The 22,915-nt window shown below is 32.0% G+C and overlaps 4 protein-coding genes across 4 annotated transcripts; 2 read left to right on the plus strand and 2 right to left on the minus strand.

Annotated features, from left to right (window-relative positions):
• Positions 1 to 21: 21 nt before the first annotated feature.
• On the plus strand, positions 22 to 7,089 carry LOC111294211 (photosystem II stability/assembly factor HCF136, chloroplastic-like). The gene is made up of 9 exons (XM_022887442.2): positions 22 to 490; positions 581 to 816; positions 1,157 to 1,287; positions 1,665 to 1,797; positions 2,286 to 2,408; positions 2,859 to 2,933; positions 3,227 to 3,342; positions 6,541 to 6,625; positions 6,815 to 7,089. The coding sequence occupies exons 1-8, from the start codon at positions 124 to 126 to the stop codon at positions 6,605 to 6,607; spliced, it is 1,248 nt and encodes a 415-aa protein (XP_022743177.2). The 5' UTR covers positions 22 to 123; the 3' UTR covers positions 6,608 to 6,625; positions 6,815 to 7,089.
• Positions 7,090 to 9,088: 1,999 nt separating this feature from the next.
• Positions 9,089 to 12,982, plus strand: LOC111294226 (uncharacterized). Its single transcript, XM_022887465.2, has 3 exons — positions 9,089 to 9,977; positions 10,230 to 10,360; positions 11,958 to 12,982. The coding sequence occupies exons 1-3, from the start codon at positions 9,765 to 9,767 to the stop codon at positions 12,772 to 12,774; spliced, it is 1,161 nt and encodes a 386-aa protein (XP_022743200.1). The 5' UTR covers positions 9,089 to 9,764; the 3' UTR covers positions 12,775 to 12,982.
• A 2,512-nt stretch (positions 12,983 to 15,494) lies between these two features.
• LOC111294247 (ATP-dependent Clp protease proteolytic subunit 2, mitochondrial-like) lies at positions 15,495 to 16,772 on the minus strand. Its single transcript, XM_022887495.2, has 2 exons — positions 16,332 to 16,772; positions 15,495 to 16,249 (listed from the first exon to the last, which is right to left on the minus strand). The coding sequence occupies exons 1-2, from the start codon at positions 16,639 to 16,641 to the stop codon at positions 15,795 to 15,797; spliced, it is 765 nt and encodes a 254-aa protein (XP_022743230.1). The 5' UTR covers positions 16,642 to 16,772; the 3' UTR covers positions 15,495 to 15,794.
• A 2,707-nt stretch (positions 16,773 to 19,479) lies between these two features.
• On the minus strand, positions 19,480 to 21,054 carry LOC111294268 (large ribosomal subunit protein eL42). Its single transcript, XM_022887528.2, has 4 exons — positions 20,921 to 21,054; positions 20,104 to 20,283; positions 19,839 to 19,913; positions 19,480 to 19,750 (listed from the first exon to the last, which is right to left on the minus strand). The coding sequence occupies exons 1-4, from the start codon at positions 20,921 to 20,923 to the stop codon at positions 19,691 to 19,693; spliced, it is 318 nt and encodes a 105-aa protein (XP_022743263.1). The 5' UTR covers positions 20,924 to 21,054; the 3' UTR covers positions 19,480 to 19,690.
• Positions 21,055 to 22,915: the final 1,861 nt, after the last annotated feature.

The raw sequence follows: 22,915 nt of genomic DNA on the forward strand, positions 1-22,915 counted from the left end.
TCAATCGTAAGATTTCAATCCAGATTTTGACGCTCAAAAGAGCCTGCGTGGACGTTGATATATTCGGATAAGAAACAACAGAAAACAAGAGCGAGCTGAGCTCCAACTTTCAACTGAATAACAATGGCAATGACCAATCTTCAAGTGAGTGATTGCTCCAAACTAAAACCTTCCTTAACATCTTTCTTCGCTCCTCGCCTTCTCCATCGCCCCCAAACGCAAACCCAGCCGCGTTTCATCTCCCAAGCTTCTCTCCAACAACCCCACCATTCTACTTCTTCTTCTTCTTCATCGCCGCCGACACTTGTCAACCGAAGACAACTTATATCCCAAATGGCCTCGCTTTCGCTCTCCGTTGCAACTCTCTGGGCTTTGCAACTACCGGCCAAGTCCGAGGAAGTTTTGTCCGAATGGGAGAGAGTTTACCTGCCCGTCGATCCCGGTGTCGTCCTTCTAGACATCGCCTTTGTCCCAGATGACTTAAACCACGGTTTCTCTTCTTTCTTTCACTTATTAATGAATCTAAAATTCCTTCTTCTTTGGGTTAATGGAGCTGAGTATGTAATTTCTTTTTATATAGGATTTTTGCTGGGAACAAGGCAGACTATTATGGAGACAAAAGATGGGGGAAATACATGGATTCCACGTTCAATCCCATCAGCTGAGGATGAAGATTTCAACTATAGGTTTAACTCTATTAGCTTCAAAGGCAACGAAGGTTGGATTGTTGGGAAACCTTCAATTTTGTTGTACACTTCAGATGCTGGAGAAAGCTGGGAAAGAATTCCAATAAGTGCTCAACTTCCTGGAGATATGGTCCGCTCTCTATCTTATTACATCTTTATGCCAACCATTAATGGTCCTCACTTAAACCTGTTTTGCCCCATATTTTGCATTTCGATTTTCAAGTAAAGGTACTTGTTAAGGTGATTTTTTTTTAGATATTGTGGCATTAAATGTAGCCGTAGATATAGTGATGCCACGAGTTTAAGTTGATTAAATGAAGATACTTCCTTGAAGCTTATGATTTGTTTCATTGTGGGGCTGTTGTTGTCAATTTATTTGCTAGCATTTCAGATTTTGTGTGTGTAGGAATATGGCTTTTGTAAAGACTGGTGATTTAAGTGATTGAGTAAAATCATCTGGATTTGTGCAGGTATATATAAAGGCAACTGGTGAAAAGAGCGCGGAAATGGTAACTGACCAAGGTGCAATATATGTTACATCAAATAGGGGCTATAACTGGAGAGCTGCTGTTCAGGAAACAGTCTCAGCTACTCTGAATAGGTATGCATCTGTTTAAAATGAAGTTTAAGTGCGATGCATGATGTTTCAGAGTAGCTTTATTACTGAGGAGTTTATCTGTGTAAACCAGTTGAAACCAGTGAAACAGAAGCTAGAATTTGAAAACAAAATTAAGTTTAGGATAATTGCTTTTATATTCATGTTTACATTGATGTGCTCACTCAAGTTTACTAGTGTTATCATATGCCCTTTACAAATTAAAAGGAGAAGTGCACTATGTAAAGTAAGTTAACATGCCTTAAACAAATTGGGTTTCTAGGAAATTAGGTACGCTATGAGCCCTTTCCCGTGAAGAACTTCCATAAGATTATTAACTGTATGTGGGGGAAAATGCTCACATTGCTTCATTACTTCTGCAGAACAGTTTCTAGTGGTATTAGTGGGGCAAGTTACTATACTGGAACTTTTAACACTGTGAACCGCTCTCCAGATGGACGATATGTAGCTGTCTCAAGCCGTGGTAACTTTTATCTTACATGGGAGCCTGGACAGGTATAATTCCTTCTGCATGGCTGTTTTATAGGATTCATGGGCTTGCCTCTCTTTTGAGGTCTTCATACATTCGTACTGTATGTCTGTAAAGTAACATAAAATATTATTGTTATGTAGAAAAAATGTATCAGGAGAATGCTTGCTCATAACCAATATTATTAAAGTTGAAACATTGTTGTTAGAAGTCATGCTTCTGCATAAATGCGTATAATTGACTCTTCATTGGTGAGATACGAGTCTTGTGCTGTTTTGTTTTTTTTTTTTTTTAATTCTCAATGATCCACTTGCTCGTGGTACTGAATGACATTAATTGTGTATATTTGGAGCAGAAGAATCTGGTCTCTTTTTATCTTTTATTTTTCAGTTTTGACTTTTCATATTCTTTCTTATATTGTAAAACTAATGTGTCCTGTTGCGAATTCCTATTTTTAGTTTCAATTAAGTATATGCAGCATACTTAACGACCGCTATTGCTTCATAATTTACAGCCATTCTGGCAACCACATAACAGAGCAGTTGCAAGAAGAATACAGAACATGGGGTGGAGGGCTGATGGTGGTCTTTGGCTTCTTGTCCGTGGAGGAGAACTTTTTCTTAGCAAAGGCACAGGGGTAAGAGAAGTGATGATATCCACTATTTTAGACATGTGAATGTTTATATTTATCTCGATGAAATTCTAATAATATGCACAGAAGATACAATTTTCTTGATTTGGTTTAGAAAAATAATTTTCATTTAATAAAGTTTTCAATTTTCTATATTAATTTTAAAGATTATTACTGAAAAACCTAGCATGAATTTTTCCTAAAAGATGTAATTGGACACTGCTAATAGCTTGATATAATATTCAGTGAACTCGATGGACCAAGAGAATGCAGCACATGACTCTGTCATGAATGCAATTGCTTGCTACCTTTTGCACCATCTATAGTAATAAAATCTGAATATTGTCATCTCATATTATTCTTAATATAATCTTGTATGAGTTTGTTTGGTTTATGGCTTTTAAATTGCCACTGATGTCTACTTTGGCATGGTCATTTTAATTTCTGATGTTTCAGCTAACAGAAGATTTTGAAGAAGTTCCTATACAAAGTCGTGGCTTTGGCATTCTTGATGTTGGTTTTCGATCAATGGTAACTATTATTATCCTTAGATGTTTGGCCTCATATTTTTATCTAATTCTATAGTGTGGCTTCAAGAAGACCTGGATAACTGCTTGCAGCATCCATTTCCTGTGTCAGTCATCTATATGTGCACATGTATAATGGCCTGTCCATTTAGATGAAATTACTGGTTTAGCTCATGATATGGGAATATCAAGATGATAAGCATGTGATATATCCATCTAGCAAATTAAATGAATATTGTTCTGACATTTTGTTCCAAGGTTTCTGAAATGCATACTAACTGAATTTTGGTTGTGCAGGAAGAGGCTTGGGCAGCAGGGGGCAGTGGGGTTTTGTTGAGAACTACCAATGGAGGAAAGAGTTGGACCCGTGACAAGGCAGCTGATAATATTGCTGCAAATCTATACTCAGTGAAGTGAGTATAATCTTACTAAAAGCTTGACTCTTTCATTCTCCTAATTTTGGTCTGAATGTGCATAATTTCAGGGTTAACTATTTACTGCCCTTATCATCAAAATCTGTATGCTCCTTTTGGTACCTAATATTGAAATCTTAAATTCATGTTTCCCAGTAAACTTAAACCCATGAGGCATTATGTGTTGGGATTTGCCTTGAATCTCAGAATCCCACATCGAAAGTTAAGTAAGTTTGAATTTGTCTTGTATCCCACATCGGGAGTTTAGTAAAGGTATAAAGGGTTTTATAAATAAGATGTTTTGGTTTTAGTTTAGTAACCCCAGAGAGTTAGATACTAAGAGAATAGCTAAGTGAGTAAGCTATTAAAAGGGTGTAATTGGGTTTTGGGTTAAGTTTTGAGTAAGGAGTTTTAGAAGATTTTTCTTATTCTAAAAGTCTCACAATTGTAAAGATTTATTTGATAGTGGATTAGGTTTGGAGTAGGCCATTTTGAGTTGGGCCGAACCAAATATATTTGTGTGTTCTTATTCTTGATTTGAGCTTGTTATTTTGTGTGTGGTTGCTGCGCGTGGGTGTTGTTTTTCCCAACAAGTGGTATCAGAGTCAGGTTCGAGATCGTGAAGCAGCGTTTGAATATGTCTGAAGAAGGTATGTCTAGTATGTCTATGCCTAAGTTTGAGATTCCGTTATTTGATGAAAATTGGAGGTTTAAGGTTTGTGGGTCCAAGAGATCCTGAAGCAGTGTTTGAAGATGTCTGAAGAAGGTATGTCTGGTATGTTTATGCCTAAGTTTGAGATTCCGTTATTTGATGAAAAGAGTAATTTTATGTTGTGACAAAGTACGATTCAAGATCTATTAGTACAACAAGGATTGGATCAGGCATTAGAGAATAGTAAGTCTGATGCTAATTGGAGGTTTAAGGTTTGTGGGTCCAAGAGATCGTGAAGCAGTGTTTGAAGATGTCTGAAGAAGGTATGTCTGGTATGTCTATGCCTAAGTTTGAGATTCCGTTATTTGATGAAAAGAGTAATTTTATGTTGTGGCAAAGTACGATTCAAGATCTATTAGTACAACAAGGATTGGATCAGGCATTAGAAAATAGTAAGCCTGAGGGAATGTCTGACGCTAATTGGAATAAGATTCAGAAGAAAGCTATTAGTACTATTAGACTAGCGTTAGCTCCAGAGGTAAAATACAGTGTGTTGACTGAGAGTACTCCGAAAAATTTATGGGATAAGCTTGAAGGTATTTATGCTTCGAAGTCGTTGACTAATAGATTATGTTTGAAGATGGATCTATATTCTCTAAAGATAGAAGAAGGTATGAGTCTTCATAATCACCTGAATGAGTTTAATAGATTGGTTTCTCAATTGCTAGCGATTTCTGTTGATGAGTTAAAAGATGAAGAAAAGGCTTTAATTTTGCTGTCATCTTTGCCCAAGTCTTATAGGCCTTTAGTTTAGACTGTGTTGGTGGGCAGGTCTACTTTGAAGTTGGATGATGTGACTGCCTTGTTGCGTGAGAATGAAAGGTTTATGGGAGCTCCGAACTCATCACCTGGGGGGAGTACACTAGCTGTAGAGGGTTTTGATCGAGGGAGGACTCAAAAGAGGATTGATGGATCAAGATGGAGATCTAAGTCAAGAGACAGAGATTACAGTGATGTAGAATGTTATAATTGTGGTGAGAAGGGACATATCCAAGTGCGCTGCAGGAAGCTGAGAAGGGATATGGCTGCTTTCAAAAAGGCGAATGATGAAAAGAAATCAGATGAAAAAAAGAGTGATACTGCTACTGTCGTGTCTGATGATGATGATGTTGTTTTGACAACTTGTGTGGATGAGACCCAAACTTTGAAAAGTGATAAAGGTTGGGTTTTAGATTCAGCTGCTACAGTTCATGTTTGCAATGATAAGAGTTGCTTTGTGGAGTTGGATGAGAATGAAAAGTATGGAGATATTGTGGTTGCTAATGAAGAAAAGGTGCAGATTCAAGGCATTGGGAGTGTTCGCCTTAGATCTCACAATGGTGTCACACTTCGTCATGTAAGGTATGTACCAAATTGTCACTACAATTTGATTGCTTTGGGTGAGTTAGCTTCTCAGGGGTATACATTTTATGGTAGTAATGAGCGGTTGAAAGTGTATAAGAATGATAGTGTGATTCTACAAGGGAATAGGGTCAATCACTTGTACATGTTTGATGGAGGCTCAGTTGCTGGAATGCTTGTGATGAAAGAAAAGAAGAAAGGTAAGCATGTTAGCTTTGCAGATACTATTGAAGTGTTTGGAGATTCAAGTCAATGGAGGATTTGTTGGGATTTGCCTTGAATCTCAGAATCTCACATCGAAAGTTAAGTAAGTTTGAATTAAGAAAGGTAAGCATGTTAGCTTTGCAGATACTATTGAAGTGTTTGGAGATTCAAGTCAATGGAGGATTTGTTGGGATTTGCCTTGAATCTCAGAATCTCACATCGAAAGTTAAGTAAGTTTGAATTTGTCTTGTATCCCATATCGGGAGTTTAGTAGGCAGTTTAGTAAAGGTATAAAGGGTTTCACCCTTATAAATAAGATGTTTTGGTTTTAGTTTAGTAACCTCAGAGAGTTAGACACTAAGAGAATAGCTAAGTGAGTAGGCTATTAAAAAGGTGTAATTGAGTTTTGGGTTAAGTTTTGAGTAAGGAGTTTTAGGAGACTTTTCTCATTCTAAAAGTCTCACAATTGTAAAGATTTATTTGATAGTGGATTAGGTTTGGAGTAGGCCATTTTGAGTTGGGCCGAATCAAATATATTTGTGTGTTCTTATTCTTGATTTGAGCTTGTTATTTTGTGTGTGGTTGTTGCGCGTGGGTGTTGTTTTTCCCAACATTATGAAGTCAAACATGACTTCAAAAAAACCTTGCACATATAAACAAAGCCAAATATACTGGGAATTCATCAAGTAGGCATTTCTCTTATATTTAGTGGTTATTCCAGTTTTTTATTATTAAATGGAGGCAAACCTACTTTTTAACTTAAATTCAACTTAGTTATGGCTTAATGGTGGCCTACCTAATTCGAACCCAATAAGCATTATTCACAGAATAAGCTCACAGTGTACTTTATAAATTGCCTACCTCTGCAATAGTTCATATTTTTCAAACTGAATTGCTATTCATATCTTTAAAGGCAATTGATCTGTAAATCTTCTATGCAGGTTTATTAATGAGAAGAAGGGATTTGTGCTGGGTAATGATGGCGTCTTGCTCCGGTATCTTGGATAAAACTGTAATTTACACATGGTAATCAGTTGCAAAATCTATTTACCTTTGAACATAATTTTTCTCTTTTTACTTCGCGTATATCACGTGTTCTAACTATTCAACTGGAAGTGTTTCCACGGGGAATCAAATTCTCAAGTTGGTGGTAAATTTTTTGCTATGGAAAACGTTGGAATTGGAATTAAACTAATAGTATTTGTATTTGTGCAGGTATTCAACAATGCTTGAAATTTTGTATAAGCTTATTTTCACTGCTTTATTGGTGGTGATATTAAGAGGGACAAAAAGTTCCGTCCATGTGATTATGTTCTTTTCTTTTCTTTTTGGTGAGTGTGATTATGTATTTACCATTTCCATTCAACATCTGCATATGTTTGCCAAAAAAAAAAAAAAAACACATGTTATACCTATCAAGTGAGACCATGTTTTTCAGCTGGTTATGACAAATTACGATTTGATGCTGCTCAAGATTTGAGCTTCCTTCCCTTTACTACTTGAGAAAAATACTAACTTTTCGCATAAGACACCATTACCTTAAAAAAGATTTTACATTATTGGTAGATTTGATAATTTATGTATTTATATTGTATTTATATATATTTTTTAAACACACGTAAAATATAAAAATTATTATATCATAATATGTTAAATATGAAATATATTTTTTAATTTTTATTAAATTTAGATATTTTTTTGTCAAAATTATAAAGCGTGTTGTTTTAATTTATTTTTTTATCGTTTTCATAATTTATTATTATATTGTATTTGAAATTATTAAGTTTAATTACGTAGTTTCCATCACTATACTCTTTTCAAGTTTTAACGGTTCCTTGTGTTCGTCAACAGTTTGGCAAATTTCAGTCCTCACACATAGCCAACCAGAGGCGTGTTGGTCCTTGGGTTGACTGAAATAAAAGCCAATTGGTTGTGTAATTTATACCATTTTTAGCCTTAGAAAATCATTTGTTCTTAAGCTTTTAAACAATCCTTTAAACCTTTTAGTTTTGTTAGTGTTGATTAATTTCTAAGAAATCATGATTTTTCCTTCTTTCTTTTTTTTTTGTCCACGACGTAAGAGAACTTCCTACTTGGTAAATGACAAAGTTCAAAAGGAAAAAGTTGGCAACACGTGAGAAAAACTGTAGGTAAAGATAAATTAGAATACCCTTCCAAGACATAGATGGAGCTGTGAAGTATGGGAGCATTTGATTTATAATTTTTTTATTATAATTATAAAATTATTTTATTTTAATAAATAATTATATAGGCGCTTATTATATATAAGTGTATATTCAATATAAAATTTTGATAAATTTTAAATAATTAATTATAATATAATTATTGTAAATGATATTATCCTAAAATATAAAGTGAGATTTTGGTCATTGTCTTTTTAAACATGTGATTTTGGTTTACCTATAAAAATTTAAATGTTCAAAAGTGAGAAAGGATCCTCTCCATTCCTTACAAGCCAATGAAAGTTTTTACTACTTCATTTAAATATTCTTTCAACTAAATTTACGATGAATATTTATTCAAATTATTTAAATAATTTTAAAAAAATTTTATTTAATTTTAAATTATTAAATTTTAATCATAAATTTAGTTAAAAATTTATTTTTCACCTTTAAATGAAATATAAAAACTTCACTTTTTAAATAGTGAAGAATATCTTTTTCCTCAATTAAAATTAATTAGGAAGTATAGTATTACTAGGAGTCTTCGACTAGAGATACAAATTATTTTTCTTTTCAATACAATTTTTCATTCACTCAAAAAGGTTATTAATAAGAAACATATTAATTTAAGATAAATTATCAAATACAATAATAATAAAATTTTCAGTATCATAAGTGGGGTTAATAGGATGACATAAATTGGTATATTTTAAAAAATAAAATAAAAATAAAACTATAGCATATGTTAATCTCTTTAACACCGCATATAAAATTAAAAATTTACATTGATAGTTTATTAAATGTTACATTAATAACATATTAAATATTAACTCTTAATTCAATTTATTTATATAATTATTTTTAAAATATAACATAAAAAATTAAATTTTAATTTTAAAAATTACAATCTATTTTTTATTTTACATTTTAACATCTTTTTTATATATAAAAAAAATTTAGCTCCTGTAAAAAATAAAATAATAAAAATGATTTAATGAAACCTCGTACATTAAAATAACTAATCAAGTCAACCATAGCAATGTAAAAAAAAAAAAAATAACAAACAGGACCATCGTCTATTTTTATTTAGTAAAAAGATAAACCTTTTTTTTACATCTTTCATTATAAAATAGAAAATTATAAATAAAGAAATTGGAGGCTAGACTAGAGGGGGTACGTTGTCGTTTGTTTTTGTGAAATGTGACAAAATATAAAACAAAAACACTCGTCTATTTTACGTATATATATTTCATTTTGAGATGTACGTAACAAAAGAAAAAAAGACAGCAACCCAATTTCGGCACAAGGATACAATGAAGCCGAGTACCGACCGACAAAAGCGTTAGTAGGCAAAGAGGGACTGGGTTTCGGTTGCCACGTTCTACGATATAATGCCAGTTGTTTCTGCTCATTTCTCCTTTTCTGGTCAAAAGTCTCAATACCATCAAAACTTTCTCTTTTTTTTTTTTTATTTTAAATTTCTTGTCCTATTTATTTTATTATTTCAATTTTTTTTCTTTTTTTTTAGAAATAATAATTAATTTTGATAATCCTAAAATTGAAGGTTATCTCTGATTTTCTTTGTTTCTGTTTCTCGGTCTCTCTCTCTTTTGCTGAAAACAGAGAGGAGGATCTTTCATCCATTTTCCCGGAAATACTGGAGGAAACGTCCGATCTATTTAACTGCAAACTGAATTCCCTATCACCATTTCCCTGCCCTCCTCCTTTCTCTTTAGATCTACGTTTTTCCTTTCTGCAAAATCAATTTTTTTTTTACTTGAAAGGTTTAATTCTTTTATTCAATTCGATCCAAAATATGTCAGTTAGTTTCTCTCTTTTAATATTCCAGATTCGTTAAATTTCGATTCAGCTAAAAAAAAAAAAAGAAGGAGAAGAAGGAGAAGAATAGAACGTCAAATAGAGGGAAGTGATGAATTTAGGGTAAAGAAATAGGGATATTTTTTATCAAGGAAACAGGGAGTATGCAGATGGAAAGGGGGAGGCGGAATATCATTGCAAATGGAGGCTACAGTTTCAACAGGAATGACAATTATAGTAAATTTTGCAACTGTGTTTTAGAAAAACAAAAGAATCAAAGTTTGCCGGCTTCGCCGTTAGCAGCTGCCGGTTTCATTAAACATCCCGTGTCCCGGTTCGATACTCTGGCCGGCGTCGCCATCAAGTACGGCGTTGAGGTAACCATACTCATCCTTTAATTAATAATTTAGGATTCTGAAATCATTTTTTCCTTCTGTAAATCACACCATAGTTTCTGCTTATAAATGGGCATGTTTGTATATTTTGGGAAGTTAGTTTGGGAAACCGACCAATGGTAACCTAGAAGTTAAATCTAATTAGTTATCGGATTGTTTTCTTTATTTTTATTATGATTTATGGTTTGTGGGGGTATTGACAAATTTTTATCGGTATGGGTGTGAAATAATCAGGTAGCTGACATAAAAAAGATGAACGGTCTGGTGACGGATCTTCAAATGTTTGCTCTTAAGTCACTCCAGATCCCTTTACCAGGGCGGCATCCGCCATCACCTTGCTTGTCAAATGGTTCTGGAACACCAGGGTATTATATATATTTTTAATTCTAGTACTTTTTTTTCAATTCGGGAAACTATATTAACTTCTGCATTAAGATAGTTGCTAAAACAAGATGCATTTTCCATATTTGCACCTGTGTATGTTATCTTCATAACTTAAGAGTGCCATTTAGAAGAATTCATCAAGAAAATCAAAACTTGGTAAGTTATAAAAGTCAGTAAGTCATGCTTTATGGTAATGTCTTCTTGTGATTTTGACTTGAATTTTATTTTCGACTATGCATTGATGCATCTTTTATTCGTTTCTTTATATATATGGTCATGTGAGATCTTCTTGATACAAAAAATAATTAAGCGCATTCACTTATTAAATCAGTTTTTGGTCATGATGAAATTATGTCCATGCAAACAAACTTTTATAGCTTGTTGTGTCGGAAAAATTATATTTAACACGAACTATTTCAATAAATATTGTTTAAGGATTTATTAAATCTTTTCATTCCAACTATCATTGTCGTTTAATAGTTTTCGAATTTTTTAAGGTAATTAACGTTCATATCAGGACTGATAATTAATGCTAACACATCCAACAACTTTTTCTTGCTCGAATGAATGGCAATTTGCATGTAAAAGTTATTATCTGAATGTTAATTACATCATAGTAAGTGTTTTTCAGAAAATTGGATGATGGTGCTTATTCAAATTTGAAATCTAGGAGTTTAATGGGGATCCTAATTAGCCTATAAATATTGTTTTCTTTTTTGTACTTGTTTCCTTACCTTAGCAGTATTTTTTTTATTTTCCTTTATGATGTATATAGTTCTAGAGAGGATATATCCAGAAGCCTAAGACTTGCTAATTCATCCAAGGAAACATTTGTGTGATGATTCAAGAGTTGAGCCCAAATTGAATTTTTATTCAGTTTTGGGTGGTTCTATTGCTAGCATTCATGCCTAATGAAATGTTTCACTATTAGGAGTGGTAAGGTGGAAATGGCATTAAAAAGGCATTATTTTTGCCCATGAATCTTAGCAAGAGTTTCAGAGCTTTTCTGGTCTATGGTGGTAGTTTGCCCATGAGTTTAATCTATAGTTTCAGAGCTTTTGTATGATTCTGTAATAATCATGGCATAGGTAGTGATGAGTTGCAAAGTGGTTGGAGATTGTGGCAGTAGGTATTCTATGGTGATTTTTGGCCTGTAATGATAGCTGGTTCCCTGGTGTAAAATTAATGTGTTTTGCTGGTTATTGTAGTTGAAGCAGAGGGTTTTCATGTATAGCCACCTCTTAATTGAACTGCAGTTCTGCATTTTATCTGAAGAACACATGCTCGGACTCTTCATTAGTTGCTGGATGTAAAAATTTTATTTTCTGGGGACACTGCTTCAGATATTAATAATCCTATAGATTCGACACTTGGGGCCTAATAAGAAATGTTATCCAAGAAGTCATTTGTTAAGAAACTGATAATGAATATTTTAGTGGAGTAGTTTATATATGTGTGAAGTTCTTTCTAATTTCTCTCACCTTTAAAATCCTGCAAGATGCATCTCTGTTCTCTGTGGTTTCTACTTCTGTTCGGTTGTTACAATTTAGCTCACTATGTCTTGACAACTTTTTGCAGACAAAGCAGTGCCAACCAAACCGCAGCCCGACATTTGCCTCCTGATTTGCTTGACTCATTTCAGTCTCTGAGACTGAAGACTCCGCCTCGAAGGGTCTCCCCTGCAATGACCTCATTACAAGGTTACTATGGCCTTAATCCGACAGAAAAAAAGATGATTTCTGAAGGTTTTGAGATGGCAGTATACAGGAAAGGAGAAGCTCATTATCTAGAGGATGGTCCATTCCTTAAACCCTCCTCTGCTTCCAACCCACCTTTGAAGCTTCATCGGAAGTGTAGAAGTGTTGCTAATGGATTTTTTTGTGAGAATGGTGAAGTCATAGCTGATATCATGTCTGCTGGAGAAGTTAAAGAAGGTGAAGCTGATAAGTCAAATGAGAAACTGATCAGAAGACGGCAGAAATCTGAGAATGACTTTACTGCTCGTACCCCTGAAAGGCTGTTGAAGGAGGATAACACCAGTGGTGGAGGATTTTCAACAATAACAGCGAAAGGTTTGGCACTGAGATCCAAAGCAGCAAGCCGCACTAATTCGGGAGTCGATGTTGAGGTCACAGGGTTGAGTCCTTCTCCAACAGGTCTTGGAGATGGTTACGTGGTTGATGGATTTTCTATAGTGAGGAAGTCATCGAGCACATCGAATTTGCAAGATCAGGACAGTAGTAGTAGTAGTAGTTTGTCATCCCTGTGGCCAGCGTCTAAATGGGGTTTGAAGCCTGATTTACAAGCACTTTCAACTGTAGCCATTGCAAGACCTATTTTTGATGGATTGCCGAAGCCAATGTCCGGTCGTAAAAACAAAGCCGCTCTTGATTAGCTCCCTTCGCCTGCATCTATTCTCATTTTCATATCAATTTTTGACTACAATTTGTGAGGCCTCCAATTGCTAGCTCCCTGAGTACATATATAGAAAAATGAAAATAAGAAAAAAAGTCCAATAATGCAATAGTTTTCCTCAACTTATTTTAAACTGTCGTGTGTGTGTATGTATAATTTATTATTGTTTCGCTTCACTTTTAACCAAATTTTCATTGTTAGGTGTGGGTGAGTGCCGATCATGAATGCTGCGGATAAATTTGCAATACTGTCCGATCCGCAAAAGTCATCCACCTAATGCCTGAATAAAATTGAACTTATCTGGACTTTATAGTTAATAATTGTGTGACGGAGCCGAATCTATTCGACCACGCTAGACAGACGTGTTTTATGCCAACTTCTACAACCATTCCCTGAAAAATATAAATGAACCATGCAATTTTTTTTTTTGTGTTTTATGTCAACTTCTCCAACCAATCCCTGGAAAATATAAATGAGCCATGCAATTTTTTTTTTAAATCTTCCCCTCATAGACATAAACAGTTACTTTGTTTGATTAAAAAAAAAAAAAAAAGAGTTTAAAAATTATGGTTTATTTGAAAACGTGATAGAAAAAATTTTTAACTTTCCGTGATTTCCTTTTCGTGATGGTTCAATTATAAAATACAAGAGTGATGCTATAAGAAAATTTCTTTTCATGTTAATCTAACTGTAAAGAATTATTCCCATCACGTTAATCGCAACTGTGGCAGAAGCAACAGATGTGAACTTTTGGACAACAAATACCACAATGTTGAAAAAGATTTAAGATTGTAAAGTTCGTTAACAGCGCCTGACTAAATTTGATCAGTTGAATCTGTTCAATAAATTTTTTAGTAATTTATTGATATTACCCAATCCATTCAATTTGTAACATTGCAACAGTTTGACTTTCCATACTGATTAGTAAGCAAATCTACGAGAGATAGATATTTTGTAAGCCACTTGATCCAAAGGAAGAGGCTCTTTATTTTCAACAACACACTACCAATATTAATCATTCGTGCCAATTATCAAGAAAAATAGAGCTATATGCAGTTTTCTCGAACCATTTTTAGGTTCACAAGACACAGTCGAAGCCATTTAGCAATTACCATCACCATTTAGAAAACCACAGAAAACCAGTTCTCTACTCAACAGATATCACATGTCTCGCAGATCTCTATTTTATTACCCAACAAGCAGTAGTAACACCATTCCACAACAGCACTCACCATATCCTCCACAGCACTCCAACACCAGCTACTACCATTATTCATTTACACCAAAATTCAAATCTTTAGAATTGTTTCGAAATAACACTAAAATTAGTAATTTTCTCAGGAATAATGAATGTCTAAAATTATTTGGCAATTTTGCATTCCAAGGGCCATAGTCGTGTAAAACTTTTACACTAGGGTGTGAAGAATTTTCAAGGTGAAGGTAAGAATTTTTAATATTGATCCACGTAATCGGACAGAGAAATATAGACTAAACTTCAGCTAGAAATGAGACATTTGTGAGGAAATCAGTCATGTCAACCATCCTCCTTGCATTTAGCCCTAAAAAAAATGGAACCAGTGATGGAACAGCCAGCATATCCAGTTTGAGACTAGGCCTTGGTTGAGTCTAATTTCAAAAACTCCAATAGAACCTTCGGCTCCATGCGCTTCAAGATGTTTAACTTTCACATAGAACCCTAAGAAGCTAAGAAATTCAACATATCTCATACTTACCTTTATCCTACTACACAACATCTTTGAAAAATCTTGTCCTAAGTAGAGGTGTAATCGATCAAGTTCAAGCCAATACAAAATTAAGCTCGAGCTCTAGGTCAACTCTATATTCGAGGCTCAAAACTCAGCTCAAATTCGATTGAGTTTTAGTTTTTTAGCTCGAGTTCGACTTGAAATAGAAATCGAGCTACTCCAGTCCGCTCGATTAGGCTCGATTAACATGTAAAAATAAGTTCAATTCTTATATTCAACAAAAGTTCGATTATTTATACTCGAGTTCAAGATATTTTATCAATTAAAATAATTAAAATATATTAAAATATAAAAGTTCAATTAGGCTCGCAAGCAACTCGAGTCAGTTATAAGAATACTTGAATTCGACTCGATCGATAAGTCAAATTATTTGAGCTCGAGCTCGATTCACTAATAACCAAGTCAAATTCGAATTTTATTCGAATCAAATTCGAGTAGCTTACGAGCACTAATGTATCATTTACACCCCTAGTCTTAAGTAACCAACATTTGAAAATTGGAATCCGCAGATAAAAAAATCATTACGGAGCTTCCTTACGCACGGAGACTAAAATGCAGGTTAACAAGGTCGTGGCTCATTCTAGATTCAGCACATATGTATGACAAAAAAACTATCCTCTAGCTAAATCAAAATGAAAATATGGACAGTAAGAATCTTGTCTGCACTTTATGATTTATAATTTCCAGGCAACATTAAGCTTCTAATTTGGGGCATTTATTTTCAAAATCAAGAAGTGCAAAGAAGAAAAGGGAAGGATTATGCTTCAATTTTTTTTTTTGGGTAGGGGGGGGGGGGGGGGGGAAGGGGGGAAGGGGAGTTGGAAATCAAGTGTTTTAATCATTCGCATGTATTTCTTATTCTTCACCAATTCAGAGTAGTCTGCAAAAAAGTAGTATCATACACATTATGAGGCATAAAAACCAAGATCAACCATTGTCATAGCAAAAGCATTAAGCCTATCCATCTTATATGCAAACACTCATTCAAGTATACTTTTCCACTTAAGTGCACATTCCTAAAAGATTTTAAAATAGAAATCTTTGCCAGCAAAACTTTATGCATCTGGTCTCATAAAAGTACTGATTAAAATAATAGCCAGCAAGGTCCCTAAATCTCAGAATAATTCCAGAAGCATAACATCAATCAACAGCCAAAAAACTGCGAGAAAAACAGTTAACCATGAAACTGGACAGCAGCAACAATTAATCACGAAAGAGCTTACCACCTCTAATTCTAAGTGGAACCTTTATCTATGCTCTCCTTGCTGTTTTTGTTATCTTTGCTATCTTTGGTTTCATTAGCAACGGCATCAGTGACCAGAGCCATAGGCCTTTGATCAATAACTTCATCAATTAACCCAAAATCTTTAGCCTCTTCCGGGGTCATAAAATAATCCCTATCCATATTCTTCTCAATTATATCAACCGACTGCCCCGTATGCTTGGAATACAATGCATTCAACGAATCCCAGACGCGAACAATCTGCTTAGTGTGAATGGTCATATCTTTAGCCTGGCCACTGTATCCACCAGAAGGCTGATGAATCATGATGGTGGCATTGGGGAGGGACCGCCTTTCACCCTTGGCGCCCGCAGCTAAAAGGAGTGAAGCCATGGATGCAGCTTGACCCAAACAGATTGTGTTAATTGGAGACTTAATGTACTGCATCGTATCATAAATTGCAAGGCCTGTACAAAAATTAATAAGAATATCGAGAATTACGATAGAATATAGTATCATTGAAATTGAAAAGGGGAAAAAGGGAAGGACCTGCAGTGACTTGGCCGCCAGGGGAGTTAAGGTACATGTGGATGGGTTTGGAGGGGTTTTCGGATTCGAGGAAGAGGAGCTGGGCGACGACGACGTGGGCAGTGTCGTCGTTTATGGGTCCGTTTATGCAAACGATCCTTTCCTTGAGGAGACGAGAGAATATGTCGTAAGCTCTCTCGCCGCGGGAGGAGTGCTCAATCACCATAGGTATAAGGCTGTAGTTTCGGTGGTTCGAACGGAATAGGGTTGCCATGGTTGAGATGGTGGTGGAAGAAATGAGCCGTTTGGTGGTTGAAATTAGGGCCCTCATGGTTGCCTCTGCGACAAGATCTGGCTAGGGTTTTGGACAACGGAAATGGACCAATGGGGGATATGATGGGTTTTACTTAAGACTTAGGAGTCACACTAGCAAGTTTTCAGCTTTTGTGTCCAAGACCGGGAAAGTTCGGTTCTACTCATTCTTTCGGGGTTAAAAAAATTGCTTTTAATTTATGTTTTTACAAAATTAAACTTGTGTTCAACATATTCACATTGGGTTAATTTCTCTAACTATTTCCAAAAAAACAAAAACATTAGATTATTTTCTTTGTCTAAATTTAGTAATTCCTGTATTTTTCATTAAATATATATTTATTTTTATCAAATCTATGTATTATATTTGTAAATTTTAAATCATATACTTGCATATAATTTTTTCGTATAATTTTTTTATTTTGATATCTTTTAAAATGCCAAATCTACTTTTCTTTTTTTTTTCTGTTTTGCTTTATCATATGAGGCTATAGAATTTAACCTAATCACTAATGCTTAAAAATATTTTTTCTCTATTCCTTTTTAAATGGTAAAGGCCTCATTTGAACTAACCTTGATAATTCAATTCGAATTTGTTGAATTTTGATTTGATTTTATAAAATTATTTTTTATTAAATTAAATTTTAAATTAAATCAAATCAAATTTAAAAAAATTAAAATTAAATTTTAAACAAATTCATCTTATCCAATTTGATATATATAAAAATATTTTAAATTAATTATTTAATTTTATATTTATATTTAAAAATAATATTTTATTAATTTCATCATTTATGATTTTAGGGATGTATGCATCGGATCAAATTTAAATATAAAAATAATATTTTTATATTAAATCAGATCGTGGCGAATAAAAATCCATCTCTGGTTTGTATTGCACTGCACAACCTCAGGTGCAATTGCCATCAAAAGCCGTGCTTACTGGTCAGTGAAAACGCAAATGGGTTTCCTCCGCCGTGAGACCAATAAGATAGGCCCCTGGACTATTTGGGTTTAGTGGCCAATGCAATTTTTGTTTTCAAAATTTTAATGTTAATTAAAAAATACTATGATTTTTTTTCATTTCAATTTTTTATTATATAATAAACTAATAAATAAATATTATTATTATTGATAAATTAAAAAATAAATAAATTTTATTTTGATTTTTTATTAATAATTTTTAATTATTTATTAACAAAACTATAATTTAAAATAAATTTATAAATTTTATAATATTTAAAATTTTATTTTAATACTTTTAATAATTATTTTTTCACTATAATTCATCTTATTGTTATCGCTATTTTTATATCTAAATATATATAATTTAAATTTAATCATTACAAAAATTAATTTCATCGTCACTAAACTTAATAATTTATGTTTTTATATTGTGTCTCTTGTTTCATGTTGTGTTTGCACGTGTAATGATATAAATTATTAAAATACGAACATCTCATGAATTATAAAACATATTAAAATCTTAAATACGAACACAACATGTAACACGATACGATTAATATGTGTACAATTAATTCGTTTAAATACAATATAAATAAACATAAATAATATTAATATAAACGAATAGATATGACTAACATTGATGTATACGAATTGACATGATTAATATGAATATATATATATAAATACAAATAAAATAATACTATAAACTAGATATTATTTACAACTTAATAAACTTTACACATTAATAATATAAAAAATTACTTACATATTAAAAAAATAAAAAATTTTGATAACCATTTAATATGTATTTAATGTATATTTAAAATTTAATATATATTACATAACTATGTCAACTTTTAATATCAAATTCAAAATAATGAACTACTAAAAATTAAAGAATAAAATAATGATATTTAGTACTAGTATTAATATTTATATTGTTTTTATATTATTAATATAAAAAATAATTTTATAATAATTATTAAATGAGTATCATAATTAATTGTTTAAAATAATCTTTATATGGTATTGAATTGCTAATTAAGTATCATAATTAAAAGATTAAAAATTTAAATAATCTTTATATGTTTATATTAAAATAAAATAAATATAAAAAATTATGTTAAATATGTTAAACATGTTAAATATATATTCGTATGATAAAATTAAATTTATGTGTTTTTTGTGTTCTTTCACATGTTAAATGTGTATTTGTGTAACATGTTTTATTTAAACATATTTTTTTGTATCCTACAAGTATTTAGATATGTAAATACATATAAAATAAATTATATTGTATCAAAATTTATATCGATATAAATAAACAAAAAATACTTTTTTAAAAAATATATGTATAATTTTTTTCACATCATTTTTATATCATATCACTATATTTTATTTAGAATTATTAAATCTAATCATTATCGTTACTTTTATATCTAAATACATATTTTATAATCGATGTGGATTTAACCGATACAATGATTAATTTCAACTTTACCCTTGTTTCAATCTCACTCGTGCTATTCAATTTTACCGTTGTTTTGCTAATCAATTTTACCGCTGTTTTACTCCCACTGAAACCAATATCATCATTTGCATAAATGGAGATTATAGCCTCTTTCCTCACTGGAATTGATCCATTGAGAATTGAGAAAAGCAAATAATGCTAATTGTCTATCGTTTGCTGATTATCATTATCGTTATTATTATTAATTGAACAAGCTATTGTTATGACAGTTTAAAATTTTCGCTATCCCTCCTTTTATCTTACTACTTCCATCCCACTACCTTACATCAAATGGGAAGAGCTAAAACAGAACAAGGGTTTATGCTTGCCATGTGCTGATTTCCTCTTTTGGGAAAATACAGACATAGTTGAGAATTGAGATTCACTAAAAGTTACTTAAGAAGATCAGATTAAAAAAATACAAGTGAAACAATTGCCAGCAGTGAGAACAACCGATGTCATTAAGAACACCATATCCTCTGAAAAAGCATCAGAAAACTAAAAGCAAACTTAACAAAATTCCATATATTGCCTTAAGTTCCAACTACTGCAGCAAAGTAAACCCAAATAACGTTTGACATGAATAACACATTTAGAAAAGAGATGTTCCCTTCCCCTTCTTGTCTCCACCAATCTCAAAGTGCTTGCACCTCTGCAAGAACCAGTAACAAACGGTCAATGAAACAACATGGCAAAAACAAAAGCAAAATAGAACAGCAGGGGAGTTTGAGTGCACTAACCTTGATTGGATGCTGGGAGACATGCTTGCAACCCTGGCATTGTAGCCTTAGCACAATCTTCTTGGTCGTCTTTGCCTGTTCAGACAATACACAATCATATATAGACAAAGGCTTGGAGTCTCAAAAAATAGCAATAATCAAATTGACAAAATGAATAACTAAACATCCATTAGAAACTAGTACCAGAATATACAGCATAAGATTCTTGATCTTTATATAAGTAATATCCATCCAAGGAATAAAAGATAAGGGCCACATAAATTACCTTCTTGTGGAACACTGGTTTGGTCTGACCACCATAACCTGATTGTTTGCGATCGTATCGGCGCTTCCCTTGAGCAGCCAAACTATCCTTACCCTTCTTGTACTGTGTAACCTTGTGCAAAGTGTGCTTCCTGCACTCCTTGCTCTTGCAATAAGTCTTTTTGGTCTTAGGTACGTTGACCTGCAATACCGAGTCATAATTACTCTCAAAACAAAATAAAAATAATAAATTTAGCAAACATTTCCTCGATGAAACCTAGATGAGACTTAATGGACAGCAAGAAACAAGCAGCACTGCCACCAACAAAATTTACCCTTTGCAATCTCATCAACTTATTTTATACTCGGATTTCTGAGAGAAACCTAAGGCTAGGACTATCAAGTCATGGTCAATTTTCAGATTAAAACATCCTAAAGTTATCATTGATTCACCAACATAGTATAAAATCTACATCTTTACTGGTGATTTCTTGAATATAAGTATCATGGAACATAACAAAATAAATAAAAACTTAGTAACCTATCCTAAAAGCTGGGAAATATTACACTAAAGGCAGATAGACGAAAGTAATTTCAACATAAATTTCCAGGAAAAAAAAGAAAGGAAAGAAAAAAAAAAAAAAAATCCAAACTCTACATCCCACTTCTCCCCACCCAATTGTTCTTACACAACCATAATCATAATAAATTTATTCGATTTGAATATTTCAATTTTACAAACATTTTGTCGAGGAAAAAACAGATCCAAAATAGATGCTCAAAACATGAAGGAAACCAAACAAAGAGGACGAAGAGTTAGTGGCAGAAAGAGAAAGTACCATGGCTGCGGCTGGTGAACTAGGAGGCAGACAATCCAACTCACAGTAATACAAATATATTGTTATTCTGAATCTAGGGTTTTCAAGGTTATTGGATTTTGGGCTAAATGAACAAAAGAGAAGAATTGAATAGAAAGAAAATTGTCACCATAATTCAACCCAAAATCACCTTTTGTGGCCCAATCATACTGGGGGCAGACCTGATTTAAAAGCCTTTACAGACCAAAGACCAACTTAAACCTAAAAAGAAAAAAAAAAAAAAACGTAATTTCTTCCTATTCTCCTTTTTAAATTTGTTTGCTTCACCATACATTTTAATCTATCTATAATTATAGTGAATTCAACATTCTAGGAACCCATAATGAAAAAATTATGAAATATTTTATGCATTATTTTTTTTCTTATTTTTGCTTTTGCTTTTCTCTTTTTTTATTTATTTATTTTTATGTTTACTTAAAAATTCTTTAAAATATTTATAATTTAAAAAAATTTGAATAAAAAATAATAAAATATAAAAATAACCAATAATTTTTAAAACTTATTCAATAAAATTAGCCTTACAGCGATGCACAGGTAATCAAATTGAGTTGTGTTAGTCGTACTAAATTTTAAAAGCATTTTAAGTGTTATAAACTTGCTTTGTAGTTCCCTAGTGTTACCTTTAGTAAACAAGGCCTAATTTAAATTCTTACTAAACCATACCGACAAGTTCAGTATTTTTAGTATTAAACCTTAGTTAGTTTCTCATACTTGTTTGTAACCCTCTATTTTTTAATCTTAAGTTTAATTTAATAAATTCTTACAATCATTTTAGAAATAAAAACATCTAGTAAGTTTGAAATTCTATTCTCAAATCCTACATCTTTTTTTTTTTTTTTAGATTATGATTTCTTCTATAAAAAAAATCTATTCTTTTGTCACTGGGCCTACAAACAGTATGCTTAATTTGACAAGTTGCAACAGTTTTAACTAAAATTTTATATTTCATATATTAATGAATGAGAAATTATCAAATATATTAATAGTAATATTTTTTAACTCTACAAGTAAAGGTTAAAATGATAAGATACATCTCTTATGTATATTTAAAGAAAATAAAAAAATTACTTAAAAAAAAGATATATATATATATATATATATCACTCTCTTAATCTTTACTTGTGAAGTTTAAAAATTAAATTGTTAGTATATCAAATAATTTTTCTTAATAAATACTAGTTAAACGAAAAAAAAAAAAAAACATTAGAAGGCCAATGAAACTCGTTTTAAAGAACACACTTAAATTGAAGGGGAGCATATCACCTACAATTTTTTTTATTATAATATTACAATTGTCTAATCACAATAAAGAATTGTAAAGGAATCTATCATTTATAAATATGAGCTCCACATAAATTTTTATAGATCTTACATAATTTTAAATTATAATTGATTAATTATACTACTATTATTATAGGTGAAATACGCTTCTTTTGAAGTTTCTAAATATTTCATACCATAAATTCAAAACAAATTGACCTATGCACATTCCTTCATGTAAAAATTGAGTTTTAAAAGTTGTAAATAAAAATGAAATCTTGTGCAAAAATCATGATTGTGATTATAATTTATTTATAATTTTGAACTTTAATATATAAATAGCAACATGCTCGTGTCCAAAATTTTTTACTTGTAATTAATAATGTTTATGGTAAATTTAATAAATTAGTGAGTATAATTTCATTTTTAACTTTTTAGTAAAAGCTCATTTTTAATTTTTTTAATAAAAGCAATAAGTAATAAAAATTTATCAACTATTTTTTATATAATGTACGGATTTCATTTTTATAACTTGTATAACAAATCAAATACATATCAACTTCTTCAAATTTATCTTTCCAAACATAGGTAAAAAAATATTAAAATAGATAATTAAAAAAATAAAAGAAAGCTAAAACTAAAAAAAAAAAAAAAAAAAAAAAACGGCCATGCAAAAAGAAAAAAAAATAGAGATGT

The sequence above is a fragment of the Durio zibethinus genome, chromosome 16, assembly GCF_047325235.1.
Source record: "Durio zibethinus cultivar Kanyao isolate XHJ-2024 chromosome 16, ASM4732523v1, whole genome shotgun sequence".
Lineage (NCBI taxonomy): Eukaryota > Viridiplantae > Streptophyta > Magnoliopsida > Malvales > Malvaceae > Durio > Durio zibethinus.

Excerpts from the sequence above, each read along its gene's own strand:
- LOC111294211 (XM_022887442.2), top strand. The coding sequence starts at position 124 with ATGGCAATGACCAATCTTCAAGTGAGTGATTGCTCCAAACTAAAACCT. Across the intron at positions 2,409-2,858 it reads TTCTTAGCAAAGGCACAGGG|CTAACAGAAGATTTTGAAGA; the intron begins GTAAGAGAAGTG and ends CTGATGTTTCAG. Across the intron at positions 3,343-6,540 it reads GCAAATCTATACTCAGTGAA|GTTTATTAATGAGAAGAAGG; the intron begins GTGAGTATAATC and ends TCTTCTATGCAG.
- LOC111294226 (XM_022887465.2), top strand. The coding sequence starts at position 9,765 with ATGCAGATGGAAAGGGGGAGGCGGAATATCATTGCAAATGGAGGCTAC. Across the intron at positions 9,978-10,229 it reads CCATCAAGTACGGCGTTGAG|GTAGCTGACATAAAAAAGAT; the intron begins GTAACCATACTC and ends TGAAATAATCAG. Across the intron at positions 10,361-11,957 it reads AATGGTTCTGGAACACCAGG|ACAAAGCAGTGCCAACCAAA; the intron begins GTATTATATATA and ends AACTTTTTGCAG.
- LOC111294247 (XM_022887495.2), bottom strand. The coding sequence starts at position 16,641 with ATGAGGGCCCTAATTTCAACCACCAAACGGCTCATTTCTTCCACCACC. Across the intron at positions 16,250-16,331 it reads TGGCGGCCAAGTCACTGCAG|GCCTTGCAATTTATGATACG; the intron begins GTCCTTCCCTTT and ends ATTTTTGTACAG.
- LOC111294268 (XM_022887528.2), bottom strand. Across the intron at positions 19,914-20,103 it reads AACCAGTGTTCCACAAGAAG|GCAAAGACGACCAAGAAGAT; the intron begins GTAATTTATGTG and ends TTGTCTGAACAG. Across the intron at positions 19,751-19,838 it reads TCTCCCAGCATCCAATCAAG|AGGTGCAAGCACTTTGAGAT; the intron begins GTTAGTGCACTC and ends TGGTTCTTGCAG.